This window comes from Pteronotus mesoamericanus, unplaced genomic scaffold (genome assembly GCF_021234165.1).
Source record: "Pteronotus mesoamericanus isolate MK-2021 breed Mesoamerican mustached bat unplaced genomic scaffold, CSHL_Meso_final contig_116, whole genome shotgun sequence".
Classification (NCBI taxonomy): Eukaryota; Metazoa; Chordata; class Mammalia; order Chiroptera; family Mormoopidae; genus Pteronotus; species Pteronotus mesoamericanus.
In genome coordinates, this window is record NW_026555027.1 from 16,071,714 (window position 1) to 16,090,049 (window position 18,336).

Genomic DNA, 18,336 nt, shown 5'->3' on the forward strand with positions numbered 1-18,336 from the left:
AAATTGGTTTATAACAGTCTAGGAAGCACATGAGTATAAAAAGATAAAGCTGATGGCTGAAATTCAAATGACTGAAATTTGAGAAACTCTATTTTAAAATAGTTATAACTATTACTATACATTTCAAATACTTCCTATTCAATGTAGAGTGGGATTAATTTCTAGTGGAGGTAGGCTTATAATTTATTATGCAGGAAGAGTGTAGCTAGAATAAAATAATTATAGAATCTGTGTCTTAAGAGCAGATAATTGACACATGTAAGATGTTATCCACAGTATAATACTATAAACACTTTATTATATAAAACATTCTATTCACATAGATGAAATTGCTTACAGCTAAGTTTACTATTTTTTAAGAGCTCTAGAGGCAAAAATAACTCCCTGTAGAACTTTTTACTTTACTCTTTTTTTAGAAAGGCATTTTTAAAATTTATTCATAGTTGAGAATTCATCAGATTTATTTACAAGGTGTATTTATGTATTTTATTGTTGTTCCATCACAGTTGTCCTGCCTTTTACCCCCACTGCTCACTCCTCACCCCCGTCCCTGCTCCCACAGCCAACCCCCCCGCCCCGCAATGGCCGCGCCCCAAGTCCTCTGCTTGTGCTCCCTTGCTTGCCCCCCCCTCCTTGCCCCCATTATTTCCCTTCTCCAGCGGCTCTGGTCACTCTCAGTTTGTTCTTTATTTCCAAGTTTCTGGTTGAATTTTGCTCATTTGTTTGTTTTGCTGATTAGGTTCCTCTTATAGAATAAGCCAAGAGGTGAAAGACAAATAACCATTTAATCTTAAAATGACAAGTAATAATATTTCTTTTTAAACTTGTCTGAAAGAAACCAGTTTTATCATATGACTATAAAAATATATATTGAAAATTTATGGGAAAAAACTGATTCTGAAGCAACCTTGTTTTGTGGAGCACAGCATTTCTCTTTCTTCCTTTTAAAATGACCAGTATAAGTGCTTCTTGGAATGTGGAAGAGTCTATTCCAAATCAGTATTTATTGCTATATGATATGCGAGGTGTAAAAGGGTCCAAAAGGAGGCAAAAACAACTCATTTCTTAAGAGAAAAAATTTCAGGACCTTGCAAGAAGATAGACGAGAGAAAGAAGGAAAGAAGGAGATGTAAAAAATTTGTAATGTTTCTGGTCCTGATTTTGTGTCCCTCAGGGAGGCAGATTGGCATTTATCATTTAAGAGTAATTAGAGAGTCTGTCCTTATGCAGAATTAGAACCCTCATCTGCACTTCCTTCAGAGATGGAGATTAACATTAAACATCCAGTGATAAGGTGAAGCTCAAATGCAGATTCCCAACACGGTCATCCTCCAAGAGGAATGCAATATATGCTGTAGTTACAAGATTTGGTAAGAAAAATTCATATCTAAGCCATTCAATTGACATTGTTAGAGATTATTGTAAACTCCCGTACATAACTACGTCAAGTAAGAACCATCTACAGCAACTATAACAACATTCTACTTTACTTGTGGACAATATGATTAATACATCACATATGACTATGCTGACTGAAAGTTTAGTCTGTTTCCTTTTGGGGCAACAGATGTTAACACAGACTTAATGCAATCTTTTTCTTCTGCAAAAATATCTAAAGATTAGAAACCTTCAACGAAAGAAAACGACACTTTTTAAGTTGTGCAGTTTGTGTCTGAGATATTTGTTATTTGTCTCTCATTTCATCTTCAGAAACTTTTTCCAGGTAGGTCTTATTATTACTGAGATTTAGACATACTGAAACGTAAATCTGACATGAGAGGTCACATGGTAAATAACACACCAAAGTGATGCAGTTAGGATTAAACGTTGACCTGTGTGACACCTGATGACTTTTCCATACTGATCTATCAACACCTATAATATTTTTATTGGTTCTAAATAAAGGGAAGAAAGAGGGGGAAGAGAGAGGAAGACGGATTTGTTGTTTCACTTATCTATGCACTCATTGGTTGATTCCTGTATGTGCCCGGACCTGGGATGTACCCACACCATGGCATGTTGGGACAAAGCTGTAACCAACTGAGCTACCTAGCCAGAGCAATACCTATAATCTACATATACTAACATTTGTTTAAAGAATGATAATAAAAATGATAAAAACATACTGGTTCGGAATAGATGACAGGTGTTAATACCAGAAACTATGTTGAAATAGTTCAAACACACAATTTTACCTAAACTTCATATCAACCTTGTAAAAGAGCATAGTTTTATTTTTAAAATACGAAGTTTCAAAGAAAAAAATAGATTGTATTTTTTTGAAAATTGCAAAACAGTTTATAACTTTTAATTTAGAGATGTTGCATATTCCATAATAAGTTTTGGATCTTGTGTAAACTTTACTGTACACATTTAAATATTACTAAAGTTAAGTATATATCATCTAGTAAATGAATAAGCTAGGGACCTTAATTCCCATAAACAAATGTTTCTTAAGATGACTCTGTTAAAATGTGCTAAAACTCAGCTGTCAATTTAACAGATTTTGGATAACTTTAGCAAATCAATATTTTAATGAAACATCATCATTTATACTCAAATCATCACTAGAATATGTTGCATAGAAATTTTCAATTAATGAATTATTAAGTTAGTGAGTAAAAACTGTGACATTTCTTTAAAAACAGAATAAAGAACAAAATATTATCCTGGAATAATGAAGGATGTTCAGAAAATATTTCTAAAGCAAGTAGATACTCTATTTTTCTTAGACATTGAATATTTTAATATTTAATGAAGTTTTAAAAATTAAATATGTTATTTTAAATGTAAGTAAGATGAATTATTTTATAGGTAAAATAGCTGTGAGTTTAAAAGAGCTCTGTGTTTAAGCATCATATTTTTGTTGTTTTTGAGAGATATATTGTGCAGGGTAATTTTCTGATATATTATTATGTATATAGTCCAGTCCTTCTTCAGAATTGCTGCTACAGCAAACATCTTCATGTGAGCATATTCAAGACTCCTGGTTGTAACCACTCAGCTTTGAGCCTTCCCCAATTCCTGATGCACAAAATCATGAGAAAAAAAAATTATGGCTGTTCTGTGCCACCATGTTTTGGGGTCATTTATTACATAGTAAGAATTCCAGAAGATAAGTTCAGACAATACATATACAGTGCTCATTAAATGGTATAAACATGATGTTTGCTGGGCAGTAGACATTGGTCATGGGTTCCTAATACTTATTCCATGGAAAAGGGGCCCTGCTTGCAGTCCAGTCCTGGACTTTCTAGCTCCCTCACTTACTCCTCCCTGGGAGAACTAGGGAGATGTCTAACTGGTAACTATGAGGACATCATATTGGATGCACTCTTCGTAGCTCCTGTCTTTTTCATTTTCAGAAAGGGCCTTCCAGGAGAGTCCACAGGCTCTTTTGTTCTCAGCCAAGATGGTCATCTTAGCAGTGATCACGCAGAATGGGCTACTATGCTGGGTACTTCTATCCAATTCTATAACCTAATATAAGGACATGTATTTACCTATAGACTTAAGCCATGTGCTATTTTATCCCCATGTATTTGTTTTATTTAGTGATTGAGAATTTAGACCAGAAAAAGGGATACTATTGACTGAGACACTCTCTTTCAAAAATACACAATGATGAAGATATTAGCAAAATACACAGTCATATTTTTGGATGCAGTTATTAGTTTGAATCATATTACCCTAATAATATTCCACTGTCTTTGACCTACACATTTAGCAATTTTGTCAAAATTTAACACTATATGCATGATGAAAAGTGGTACTCTGTTCTGTATTTCTCTGGCCCTTATCATGTGCCCAGTAATCTGGTAAGAGCATTTTCCTGTTGAAATGATTAGTTGTTAAATTTTATTTGACTTAGAATAAGAGAATTGATTTCCAAAGTATGGGCTGAAGGCCACCCATATAACACCAGCTAAAGAGCTCATCAAATACGCACTGCTAGGTACTCTGCTAATCACACTAAATGAATCTCTGGGAGTGATTTTAAAACTTGCATCCCAACAGGTTCTCCAAGTAATCTTTATGGAAAATGCAATCTCCTGTTACTTTTCAAGACAACAGAGATATGATCTCAATATACTTTGTGACAGTTAATGTTTAATCATACTTTAGGTATATGACTTTATGGGGTCTATTAACAACCAGAGTTTACTCAGAATATAGAAACAAGATAAACTATGCATCAAAAATTATGTACTATGACAAAAATAATGTTTACTGAGTATTTACAGTATGCTAAAGACATTGATATGCATTTTATAAAGTAACCCTCACCCTCTTGTATTAACAAAGAAAATAACTATTATTGTCCCAATTTTAAAGATAAAGAACTCAACTTAAAAATAGTTCAAATAATATTGCCAAAGCTGAACCATTATAAATAGCAGAGCTGAATTTCAAAATCAGATTTGTCTTCATTGAAAGCTCAGCTCAACCATTCCATTTCTAAGTTTTAGCTGTTGAAGGAATTAGGAATGTTAAGAGAAAAAAGGCTTAGCATCCAGAAAATAAAATGGGGATCTTAAAATAATTTTGGAGAAATATCATAATAGTAAGTGAATATAGAAGTCTTAATTTCTTTATCCACTGTATGGAAGTTGTTATTTGCGGGGGACAGATTTAGGCTTCTATAACTGTTCTGTGACAAATAAACAAAATTTTTTAAAAAAGTCTTTCTCTGGTGTCAGTTGTTATTTCTCCTCTTTCGTTTCTGATTTTATTTATTTGGGTCCTTTCTCTTTTTTTTCTAGGTGAATCTGGTTAAAGTTTTGTCAATTTTGTTTATCCTTTCAAAGAACCAGCTCTTGGATTCATTGATCTTTTATATCATTTTATAAGACACTATATTGTTTACTTCTGCTCTGATTTTTATTATTTCCTTCCTTCTACTCACTTTAGGCTTTGTTTGTTTGTTTTTTTTCAAGTTCCTTTAAGTGTAAAGTTAGATTATTTGAGCTTTTTTTTGTTTTTTGAGATAGGGCTGTAATGCTATGAATTTGTCTTTTAGGATTGCTTTCCCAGTGTCCGACAGATTTTGGATTGTTGTGTCCTCATTTTCACTTGTTTCAAGGAATCTTTTGATTCCTTCCTAGACCTCTTTCTTGATCCATTCACTGTTTAATATCATGTTATTTAGCTTCCATATATTTGCATGTTTTTCAGTGCTCTTGGGATTGATTTTTAGCTTCATAGCATTGTGAGCAGAGCATCTTCTGATGCTTGACATGATTTCAATCTTCTTAAATTGACTGAGAAGAAATACAAAGAGTGCACCAAAGAAATGCAAAGGGTTGTAAGAAAATATTATGAACAACTATATGCTAACAAATTGGACAACCTGAACGAAACGGATAAACTACTAGAAACATACAATCTTCCAAAACTAAATCAGGGAGAATCAAAGAGCCTGAATAGAGATTATACCAGTGAAATTAAATCAGTAATCAAAAACTCCCAACAAATAAGAGAACTGGACTGGATGGCTTTACAGTTGCGTTTTACCAAACATTTCAAGATGAAGTACCACCTCTCATTCTCAAACTGTTTCATAAAATTCAAGAGGAGAGTAATTCCCAAAACATATTTTACAAGGCCAGTATTATCCTAATTTCAAAACCAATAAAGATACTGCAAAGAAAGTTATAGGCCAATATCTGTGATAAACACAGACACTAAAATCCTTAACAAAATATTAGTAAATGAAATACACTAATGAATCAAAAAGATCATACATCTTGATCAAGTGGGATCTATTCTGGGAGTGCAAGTTTGGTACAACATTCGCAAGTCAATAAATGTGATTCACAGCATAAACAAGTGGGAAGGTGGAAACAAATGCATTTGAACAATAAAAATAAATAAATAAATAAATAAATACATGCCAAAAAAACTAAAAATAAAGAAAGATCTATTCTACCTTAATAAAAATGAAGGATAAAAACCACATGGTCATATCAATAGATGCAGAAAAAGCATTTGATAAAATCCAGCACTCATTTATGATGAAAAAACTCTCAGTAAAGTGGGATTAGAGGGAACATACATAAACATTATAAAGGCCATATATTACAAACCTACTGTCGTCATCATACTCAATGGGCAAAAACTACAAGCATTCTCCTTAAGTTCAAGAACAAGACAGGGATGTCTGCTTTTCCCTCTCTTATTCAACACAGTACTGGAAATTCTAGCCACAGCAATCAGACAAGAAGAAAAAAATAAAAAGAATCCAAACTGGAAAGGAACAATTAAAATTGTCATTATTTGCAGATAACCTATTACTATGCATAGAGAACCCTGAAGATTTCACCAAGAAACTACTAGAACTAATAAGTGAATTTAGCAATGTAGCAGGATAAAAATTAACATCCAGAAATCCGTGGCATATGCCAATAATGAATTATCAGGAAGAGAAATTAAGAAAACGATCCCAATCACAATTGCTAAAAGAAGAATATAATATGTAGGAATAAACCTAACCAGGAATGTTAGAGACCTTTACTCAGAAAATTTTAAGACACTGAAGAAAGAAATAGAAGAAGATACAAATAAGCAGAAACACAAATAATATTCATGGATAGGATGGATTAACATCATTAAAATGTCCATACTTCCCAAAGCAATCTATAGATTCAATAGAATTTGTATCAAGATTTCAATGGTGCATTTCACATAACTAGAACAACTGTTTCAAAAATTTATAGGGCACCACAAAAGGCCCTTCCTAGCAACAGCAATCTTGAGTAAGAAAAACAAAGTTGGAGGAATCATGCTACCTAATATGAAACTATACTATAAGGCCATAGTAATCAAAACAGCATGGCACTAGCATAAAAACAGACACAAAGATCAATGGAACAGAATAGAAAACTCAGAAATAAACCCGCACTTTATAGTCAATTAATATTTGAGAGAGGAAGCAAGCACATACAATGGACTACAAATGCTTTATTCAACAAATAGTATTGGGGAAATTGGACAGATACGTGCAAAAATAAAAATAGACCACATTCTTACACCACACACAAAAATAAATTCAAAATGGATCAAATACTTAAATGTTAGACCTGAACCAATAAAAATCATAGAAGAAAATAAAGGCAGCAAAATCTTGGACATTGCTTGTAGCAATATGTTATTAGATATATCTTGCCAGTCAAGGGAAACAAAAGAAAAAACAAACAAATGAGACTACAACAAATTAAAAATTTTTGCACAGCAAAGGAAATCATCACCAAAATAAAAAAATAACCCACAGAACAGGAAAACATATTCGTCAATACATCTGATAAGAGGTTAATATCCAAAATTTATACAGGATTTACAAAACTCAAGACCGAAAAAATAAAAAACCCAATTAAAAAATGGGCACAGGACTTGGATAGACACTTCTTCATAGAACACATATGGATGGCCAATAAACATATGAAAAGATGTTCAATGTCATTAATCATCAGATAAATGCAAATTAAAACCACCATGAGTATAATTTCACACCTGTCAGAATGGCTATCATAAATAAGTCAACAAATTACAAGTGCAGGTAAGGACGTGGAGAAAGGGAAATCCTTTTCCACTGTTGTTGGGAATGCAGGCTGGTGCAACCACTCTGGAAAGCAGTATGGAGACACATCAAAAAATTAAAAATGGATCTGCTTTTTGACCTAGCAGTCCCACTTCTGGGAATATATCTCAAGGAACCCGAAAAACAAATTCAAAAGAACATAAGCACTCCTATGTTCATTGTAGCATTATTTATACTAGTCAACATAGAGAAGCAGCCCAAGTGTCCAACAGTAGACAAATGGATAAAATAACTATGGGGCATTTACCCAATGGAATACTCTTCAGTCATAAAAAAGGAATATTTTACCCTTGGCGACAGTTTATATGGACCTGAGGAACACTATGCTAAGTGAATAGATGGAGAGCAAAATGACATCTAATGGGGAGAGGGTGAGGAAGTGGAGGGATTGAGCAAAAAAGAAAAAGGATTCATGGGCATGGACACCTGCATGGTGATTGCATAAGGTTACTAAATGGCAATGGAAAAAATACAATAAAGATTAAATAAAAAATATGTCTACTTCAATAGATATAGTCCTTAGTAAACAAAAACTAGCTATTTTCACAATTACTACAGAAGAGATTTTTCTACATAGTTTTGAGTAGCCTGGGGCATAGAAGAATAAAATATAATGCCCTAAGTTACTTGATAACTTTGTACTGATAAAATAACTGAATACAATGCATCTTTCGTTCTTGGCATATAAGAAAAGAACATCTCTAAAGAATAAAAGCTACCTTTGAGAAGAGACGCTTAAGGAATTTTACAGTAGGCAGGAAAATAATGAAAGCATGAGTTAGAAATATGAAGATAAAATTAATAAGGACTAACAGACACAAAGACTGTCCCTTAGTAATCTAGTCTAAAGAAATGTGCTAAATCAACATGAAAGCATTTACCTATAATTTTCTATACCTAATTGCTTTTTGACAATTTTAAACATTTTTATAGAACTATAACTCCGTTTAGACTTGCTAACTGTGCCATAACAATGCCTATGATTTTCTCTTAAGAAAAATATTACAGGAAACAATTTTTTTCTCTGGTTTTCTAGAAACTGATAAATAATCATTCATATTTTATAAATTTTATTTTCAATTTGCATATACAAAATAACTTTATTACCAATGACATACACTCTTTTAAATATGCCATGACGAGGAGGAAATAGGCAAAGAAGGGTGATATATGTCGCAATGTGTTTTTCAAAAGATAATTTATAAATGGACAGGAAGTCACAAGTTAGCATGTTGTTTAAAATGATATGATGAGTTGAAGAAATAGAAAGTGTATTTTGGATACATTGATTTCAATTTTTTCTGCTATCAATATTGGAAAGTCAAAGCTACTTAAATTTTAGAAATCATTGACTTTCGCATACATATATTTAAATTAATGAAAAGGGGTTTAAAGGAAGTTTGCCTTTAACATTGAGAAAATAAAAGCAATCTATCTTCTTACTGTCACAATTTTTACATTTATGAAAATGCCAGTCATGCCCTGGCTGGTGTGGCAAAGTAGACAGAATGCCAGCCTATGAACAAAAAGGTCACCAGTCCAATTCCTAGTCTAGGGCCTGGGGTGCAGGCCAGGTCCCCCATAAGGGGTGTGCGAGAGGCAACCACACATTGATGTTTCTCTCCCTCTCTTTCTCCTTTCCTTCCCCTCTCTAAAAATAAGTAAATAAAATCTTTTTAAAAACGCCAAAAAAACTGAAAATGTCAGTCCATCATATCATTAATTCACTACCCTTTTCTTTATGTTTCACTTCTGTCTATGCTTGGTCTTTAATGTGAGCAGTTATGAGAAATAACAATTATGAAAATACGTGGAGATGTTTAATTGATGCCGAAATAACTTGTATACATTTTGTTGTAAGGGCACCAGCTTACTTTCATACTTATTTATCTTACTAGGTTCTAAATTATATGAAAGTAGAAACCTACTCTTGTACTGCTCAAAGACAACTCAAGAGTCAAGTTAAATGACAACCATATTTTTGTGAATTTAAATAACTTTCATTTTCACAGCACAGGATGGAGGAATTAAAATTGCTGTAAGACATTCTATAGATTCAATGTATACCAAAAGTCAGTTAGGCAAACTTAAAAATAACAACAACCTAAGATTTTGTAACAATAAAAGAACATATTTAAATATTACACTTTGACTTTTTCTTCCCTGAATTTAGTTTTAGGCTGACTGTGGTAGAGTTACCATGTTAAAAAAGAAATCACTTATTGTATCCTTACAAGTTACTTAGTAAATTGAGTTCTATGTGAGATTTAATAACATGCAAAACACTGAAAATACAGTAATACTGAAAACCACTGTGTATTTGGCTGTTACCTTATCGCCTTCGGAGAACGTGATTCCATCCATGGCTCTTTTCCAAGTGATTTCTGGAATCGGCTCCCCTTCCGCTTCACATATGAGTGTGACTTGACCATTCTCATATGTAGTTTCATTTTTAAGCTGTATTATGTGAGGCTGTACTGTAAAGAATATATACATTACTCAATCTGTATTGGAGGAGAAGCCACGATGGGCATTTAAGCCCACATTAGCGTCACATGGACTTGCTAACTTTATAGCAGTTGCAGCAGCATGCCCAGCTCCAGAGCGAGGCCGCCGAGAGAGTTGCAAACGGCAGGTAAAAAAAAAAAAAAAAAAAAAAAAAAAAAAAATCAGAAAACGATTCCCGTTGATCATCATTATAAAATAATTTCAAGTTTCTTACATAACAATATACAAAGTATAATCCCTTCTAAAATTTGCCAATTCAGAGAAAATTTATTATGTATTTCTTCTCTTAAGGCACAAATTAAAATTCCCTCTTTTAAAGCCATGTATGCAAGTGTGGGTGGGGCGAGGGGATGGCGTGCACTTAGTGAGCGATTATCCCTTAAGCTCTTAAAACAATTTCACAAAAGAGAAAAAAATGATGGTTGTACCCTAATCTGTAGTATGTCTAATTACGTACAATATTTAAAATATATATGAAGTAAAGATACACAAATGCTATTTATTTATAATATCCTAGCTGACTTATTTTGACCTCAGTTTATCTTAACATTATTATTAGGCATTTTAGCTAAGTATTTCTTTATAATTATCACTTCTTTGAAAAGGAAAAACATTATGCCTACTAATTTAAATTATCTTATTAAAAATTATGTCCATCCACAAACCTACATGGCACCACAGAGCTTCACATTTGTAAACTCTCTATTATCTCTCATTTATTAAACTTTTACTTGTTAGGATATGAAAGGGGTACAACCCAGTACTTGTTATTTAAAAACAAGTACAGGTATTTTTAAATCTTTAAATGCAATTGATCATGGGATATAAATAAATTGTCCTTAACTGTAGAAAATTAGATTCCTGACATCAGAAATACAGTATACATAATTAAATTTAGTAAACATAATTTTTAACAATTCAGTGTTTACTCCATTGACTTAATGGATTTAGTTACATTTCTACTATATATAGGTGATTTTGTGTCAAAAATAATACAAATTTGTTAAGCGTTACTATACCAAAGTGATTACAACAGTGATGTATCATATATTTCATGCATTATTTTCTATTTGAAAAGGTGAAAAATACTGAAACTTTATTTACATCTGTTCTCACTCATGGCCACCCTATTGAGTAATAAGCAAATAAACAATAGTTAATATGATGCCACTTAGGTAGACTGAGAACATTACCCTTTGGAATTATCTAAGACACCATAATTAACTTATCATACTGAGTCACATTTATTTAACATGATAGGATGTTTTTCTTTTTAATCCTCACCCAAAGACATGCTTACTGATTTTCAGAGGGAGGAAGGGACGAAGGGAAGGAGGGAAAAAGAGAGAGAGGGAGAGAAACATCAATTGTTTGCCTCTCCTATGTGTCCCCACCAGGATCAAATCCATGGCCTAGGTATGTTCTCTGGCCTTGGATCAAATCTGTAACCTTTTGTTGCGTGGGACAGCAATCAACCAACTGAGCCACTTGGCCAGGGCTAATGTAAAGGTTTTAAAGAGAACTGCTTTTTTTTTCTTTAAAGTGGAAATACTGTTGAAACAAATAATTGACTTTCTATAATTCCTAATAATTTTAAATATGTTTGCTCTTCCCTCTATGTGAACAATTTTCTTTTGCCTCTTAGCTTTGCTGGTATCTCATCATTAAAGATTTTTGTGTAGACGCATCCAATCATTACCCTTTTGAGTAACTTTCCAACACCATGTTATCCAAAACAATAGTTCTCTCTACCCAACACTACCAGATTTATCCTTTTTCACTTTCTTCTATTTTGTTATTTCAATAAACTATAATTTTTAGTTATGCTTTTTAAAGAGAACACTCATATTCTAAATATTCACCAGCAAAGGTGTTTTTCTTCTTGAAAACATAATGAAAGCTGAATAAATAATTTATAAAGATCATGCTAGTTCTTTACTTTCTATAAGATTACCAAAGTGGCTAATATGGTAGTAATTATGGAAGATTTATATTACAGTTCCTTTTAATGAAGTGGGAATATTTAATTATAGTTGCAAGTCAATGTTTCCTAATTATAGCCTTATAGGTGTGCTCTTATTAAGTATAATGAAAGTAAAGCTGATCCCAACATATTTCATTTAAAGACTTATGAAGATCAACCCATAAATATTTGAGATCCCAGTAGTTTAATTTAAATGAATTTTCTTCAAGCCCCTGTTATGAAGTCAGCCAATATTTTACAAAAACCTGAACATATAATTTCATGGAATTCTTAAAACAATTACATATGGTAGCTGCAAGTTTAAATATATATTTCAGAGATGACAAAACTGAGATTTAATTTTGGAAAGTTAAACAGTTCTCAATGTTGACAGAGTAAAATTTGACCTCGACCACCTTTTAGGCCTCACAGTTGTAAGGTCTAATACTAAGGGACTAAGGGACTAAGATCTAATACTTACCAAAGACTTGGAGGAATGCCTGTTTTTCATCTTCTCCTGCCTTATTTGTGGCCCTGCAGACATAGTGGCCCCCATCACTATTGATTATGTTTCTGACAGTTAGTTCTGTGTTGCTCCCTTTCAATATGTACTTTTCGCTTTCTTCAATGAGCTTGCCATTCCTAAAACAAACAAACAAAAAACAAAAACAAACAAAAAAACCAGAGGTTGATCTTCATAAATCTGACTTCATAACTCAGGAGAAAATCATACTCAACTTTGTGATCTATAGCTGGCAATCATTTCATGGAGATCGACAGACCTGGTTACATCCCTACTCAAAGTATAGTTCTAGCAGCCCTGTAACATTTCATGCATAATATTCAAGTTATACTTGAAAATAGTTTGACTTTAGAGACAATAACATTTGAATTATGTCGACATATTCATACTAATCTTAGGCAAAAGAGCACATTGGTTCAACCTGTACTGTGATTATTAAACCAAAAAAAGTTTCTCTGATGATTTTAATTCATATATATTTTATGTTGGTGAGCCAACACATATTTACGCAAGCTTTATTTATTAGGTTCTTGAAAAACATTTAACAGAATTTCTATGGAAATGTCCTTTAAAAGAATTTTGAAGTAAATGCAATTTAAATACATAACCATTTTTTAAAAAATAAGTATTGCCAATAAATGGTAAGATGAAAGAATTATGTGAAGATACAGTAAAAGAAATTGTGATGGATATAATGATTAAATTCACTAATCACTTTTTTTTGATAAGTTCCTTCTTAGATTTAAATAATTTTAATATTTTCCATGTTCTTTCTGGACCAAAGCCATAGATTCATTTGGCCTTAATTCTAGCCTTTGTTGTCCACTAAGGCAATGTCTTTCACACATTTTTTATAATAACTGCAGTAGGAAATATTTTAATTATCTTTAAATCTGAAACAATTTCTGTAATTCCTCTTAATATGTATGAAACCTTCTTATACTGTCTATTCTCTTTCTTTCTATTTTATTCTCCACATCTCCTTTTCTTCTGATTTTCTTTCTTCTACATAGAGTTCCTTCTACATTTTTTCTTATAATGGTGTTTTTATGATTGGATTGATTTTATGGTCCACTAATGTAGAAGTTTAGGATCTGTTCTTAGGGCTGAGGAGACTTATCTGCCCATACATGTATAAATTTAAAAAGAAAATTTATTTTAAAATATTGAAAAATATTTTCTCTATTGAAACAGAACTTTTATTTTGGTATACTAAATGATCTTTCCAGTGAATTCTGGTTTTGTTTCCCAGGAAGCATTGGCATATATATTAATATGATCCTTATCCTTCTATAATGCAAAAACGTCTGCTTTTTCAATTTCAATTGACATCTCTAAATAGATCATGAAATGACCAAAAATATCACAAGAGTGAAAAATTAGGGTCTATAAACTACTAAGATCAAATGTGTATTAGTATTCTGTACTTTTCATCTCTTTACTGATCTAATATTTACAACTATAAAAATACATTTCAGCATTTTTTGACAGAATTCAGGTACAGATAGAGCTTTCAGTTCATTTGGTGATACCATATATTTCTCAATCTATTCAATGAAACATATTCACTTAATGCTACTAGTAATATAATAATAATGCACAAGAAGTTTCAGTAACCTGTGGTTTATATAGCACTTTGCCTGTACCATTCACTGGGCTGAATTGTCACAAGTACCCCATATGTGTATTTTCCCTCTCTACCTTCATCCACAGATTATAACTAAAAATTTTAGTATGATTTCCACATCCTTCAATTCACACAGTAATAGAAGCAGCAGATTAACCAAGTTGCAGTGTTTTTTGTTTGTTAGTTTGTTTATGGTCTGATAAGGTGGTTTATTTCCCTAGCTCTGTGATATGTTGTACTAAATGTATGCAGTATAACAAATGAGTGAGACACGGCCATTTATCATGAAGAACTCACTGTGACTGGCAGTAATCGAGGGTATAATAAACCCCATTAACGAACTAATACCCATTTGGGTTTTGTTTTTAGGGAGTATGGGGAGAGATCCACTATAGTAGGAGAAAAGAGAAAAGAAGATGACTGGCATCCTCCGAGCATTTTCAAGGGAAAAAAAAAATCCATGTACTGAGCACTCAAGAATGCGATTTTGAAATACCAAACAAGGTCATAGTTCTTGACACCTCTATGCCAACAAGCCTGTTAGACAGAATTACACTTCGCTATTCACAATCCATTTCTGTGGAATGCCATTGTCTGAGAAAAACACCCAAAGGATTTGAATGGCATTCCATGAGCCCATCCTTTGAAACTCAAACTATTTCTCTAAATTTCCCTTTTCCAGGCACACAAAAATAAGGGTTAAGTTTAAATAATTAACGTGAATGATAAAGAAGGGGGCACAATTCTACTTTTTACCATAATGTAATAACAGGAATATATGTACCCACCCATTTCAAACAACAAAACACTGAACACAGAGATCAAGTTACAGTTTGCAAACATTGGTCAGTAAGTTGTACATGGCAATGAACTCTGAGGACCATCACAGCTTTTTCTGGAGACAGCCTGCAGGCTACGGTTGATAGAGGGAGAAACCTGGGCTGAGCCAGGCGAGGTATCTGAGTTGGAAGACAGAATTCTTAGTTGGGTGAGGTAAAGTGGCTAGATTTTGTGGGTCAGGAACATGCATCGTAGAACAAAATAAACAAACAAATAAAAAAAAAAACCCAGAAACAGACAGATACATGCAGAAAACAAACTGATGATTGCCAGAGAAGGGCCTTGGGGGAATGGGTGAAAAAGGTGAAGGACGGGGAAGTACCAATTGCTAGTTAGAAAATAGTCACGTGGATGTTAAGTTCAGCACAGGGAATATGGAGCTATTTCCGTAAGTTATGTGGTGCCAGTGGGTACCTCAATTATTAAGGGGGTTACTTTGTAAATTACACAATTGTCTAACCACTATGTTATATACACTGGAAACTAATGTAAAATAATATAATTTCTGTATTTAAAAGTAAAATTAGAAAATAAAGTTTAAAAAATGAAAATCAAATGCATCAAGTGTAAAATTAAAAAATAAATGAATAATAAAAATGAAACATGCCTTATAGATAGAATGATCAGCGCACCTTTGACTTGGGTTAGGTCATCTTGTTGATCTCTTTAACAGTATTTTTTAAGTAATTTTCAGAAACAATACTTTCCTGCCTTACAGAATGGTAAGACTGCAAATACTTTTTCATGAGCACGACAAAGGAGATTGGCGTGAGGCATATGGGTGCCTAACCCACCTGTACCAAGAGATGGAGGGCTCTGGGGAGCCAGAGGCCCTGCAGGAGAACGTCATATCTTCTCCTCTCTCTGCTGTGGCGTTAAAGGACTTCTGAGGCATTGTGATGGCTGGCGGCACTGAAAACAGATGAACGCACATAAATAGAGATGAAAAACATTTCAGCAATACCACTGGGGCATTTTTACCATTGTTTTTTGTTGTTAATTCTAAGCTTTAAAACTTGACAGTCAACATCTGTACCTGTCACCAGGACGGACTTGGCTGTGTAGTCAAATCACTTTAAGATCACTAATTTACCTTCTGATGTAAAAATAGAATAATTAGATAATTCACTCCAGTGTGATTTTACTATTTTGATCTATCAGAGTAGACCAACCAACAAAACAAGGACACATTTTAACATATATATGTATGTATGCGTGTGTGCGTGTATATATTCTCTTTATAAAATACTGCTCACAAGAAGACAAGGCTACTCAACCCTGACTTACAGCAATATTGAGATCTACTTGGAGCATAAACGGATTTCCTATTTGGATTTTCATCAGTATATGAAATTCTGTAAGTAATCATTCACTACTTCAAGACAGGGCTTTCAAATTAGGTGTCAAACCATAATGTTCTTCCTGATTAATTGTGTTTAATTTCTTTAAACAACTATAGAGCATTTTATAAAGAGTACTGCTCAAGTCATAGAGAGTATGAAATAGATTTTCATGAACAATTCAATTTCAAAATTAAGTTTCTCCAATTTCTAACTAATTACATTGCAAAACTGTAAATGCTGCACATTTTGGACATGTTGAAACTGTTACTGAAAGGCACTGTTTGCAATAAACAAATCAATAACATCCATAACAGAAGCTAAATTTCAAAGTACAACATAAATTTTGATTTAATGCACACATTTATGATTTTCAATTGATTATGACAAAATGATATTCCCCAAATCAATTATATTAACGTATTTGGGTTTTTTACATATACTAAACAGCTTGACAAGACAGGCATTTACCAGTGTGACTATAATTAAATACCTCTACAATAGCATTCAGGTCAGTATTATTGCCGTTGATAGTGGGGAGAGAAACTGGTAAGTATCCTAGTAATTAATCACAACAAATCAAGTTCTGCCCTCACAAATATAGATGCAAGGGGCATGGTCTGACATGCTATTTCTAAAGTAACACAATAATTACTATTATTAGGGGATGGACTAAGTTTCAGATATTAAGTCTAAATTTTAAGCATGTAGAAATTTAAATGTCTATATCTTATTTTCGTTCTCTTGTAATTATGAAAAAAGACCTTAATAAAAATGTATTGCTTTACACTATGATATTACAAATGTTGCTGTAAGTCTACTATAACTATTTATATTACAGTGAAGATTTTAACCCATTAAATAATTATAATGAAAATAAACTCTTCAATAGAAATTTTCTCTAGAGTGAAGCATTTGTGTACACAGAAACACTTCCAAATGGAAAATTACACGCTGCAGTGGTTGTTCTGTTACTGTTACTAACCTAAACAAGTTATTTATTCTTTATCATAGTCTCCTTTTCTATAAATTACACTCCATATGCTGGATAATTTGTAAGAATTGATAAATCTTAATGTTATGTTTTATGATACATTGACTCTGCTAATGGAATACATGTTCTTACAGTGTACATTAGCAGAAAAATACTAAGAATGCATATTTATGAAGTATTCTGATGAACACTTATAAAGTTATTCTGAAGAATAATAACATCTAAATTTGTGGAGATGTTCACTAGTTCAGTTGCCAAGATATTCAGGGAGGCATTTTTTAAATTATTTTTTTAAAATAGATTTTATTTATTTCTTTTTAGAGAGAGGGGAAGGGAGGGAGAAAGAGAGGGAGAGACACTTCAATGTGTGCTTGCCTCTCACACGCCCCCTACCAGGAACCTGGCCTGCAGCCCAGGCATGTGCCCTGACTGGGAATCGATCCAGCGATGCTTTGGCTCGCAGGCTGGCACACAACCCACTGAACCACACCAGCCAGGACATTCAGGAAGTTTTTTAGCCACTGTTTTAGATTATAGAGTATCTGTATGTATATGTACCTCATTAGAAATAAATTTGCTATGGAGTTGGATTAATTAATTTTTAAAAGAGATTACAATTATCTATCATTCAAATTAATTTTTCTCTCAGTCCCACATCTACTATTATTTTAACTTTTTAAAAATACTTTTTTTCGTATTTGACTATATCTGAAACAGTTTTAATAACTTTACAGGGATTTGCATTCTCTGTATGTTAAGCAGTCAATGCTTTCTGGTAAATTTATGTTCCTATATTTTAGCTTCCAGAAACATGAGAATGTATAGGGAAGAGAAGTAGCTCCAGGACTCTCACTTATACGGAGGACTCGGTCCACCTTCATGTTATAATTCACCTCATTGGTTGCCTGGCACCAAAGATACCATTAATTTGAAAGCTTAATCCC

The 18,336-nt window shown here is 32.9% G+C and overlaps 1 protein-coding gene across 1 annotated transcript in view; it reads right to left on the bottom strand.

Annotated features, from left to right (window-relative positions):
* NCAM2 (neural cell adhesion molecule 2) overlaps nt 1-18,336 on the bottom strand; it is a 422,854-nt gene that overhangs the window by 126,184 nt on the left and 278,334 nt on the right. The window contains exons 6-8 of the mRNA XM_054579597.1: nt 15,853-15,970; nt 12,550-12,710; nt 9,929-10,074 (exon numbers count right to left, since the gene is read on the bottom strand). Of these exons, the coding sequence (XP_054435572.1) occupies nt 9,929-10,074; nt 12,550-12,710; nt 15,853-15,970 (425 nt within the window). The remainder of the gene's footprint in view (nt 1-9,928; nt 10,075-12,549; nt 12,711-15,852; nt 15,971-18,336) is intronic.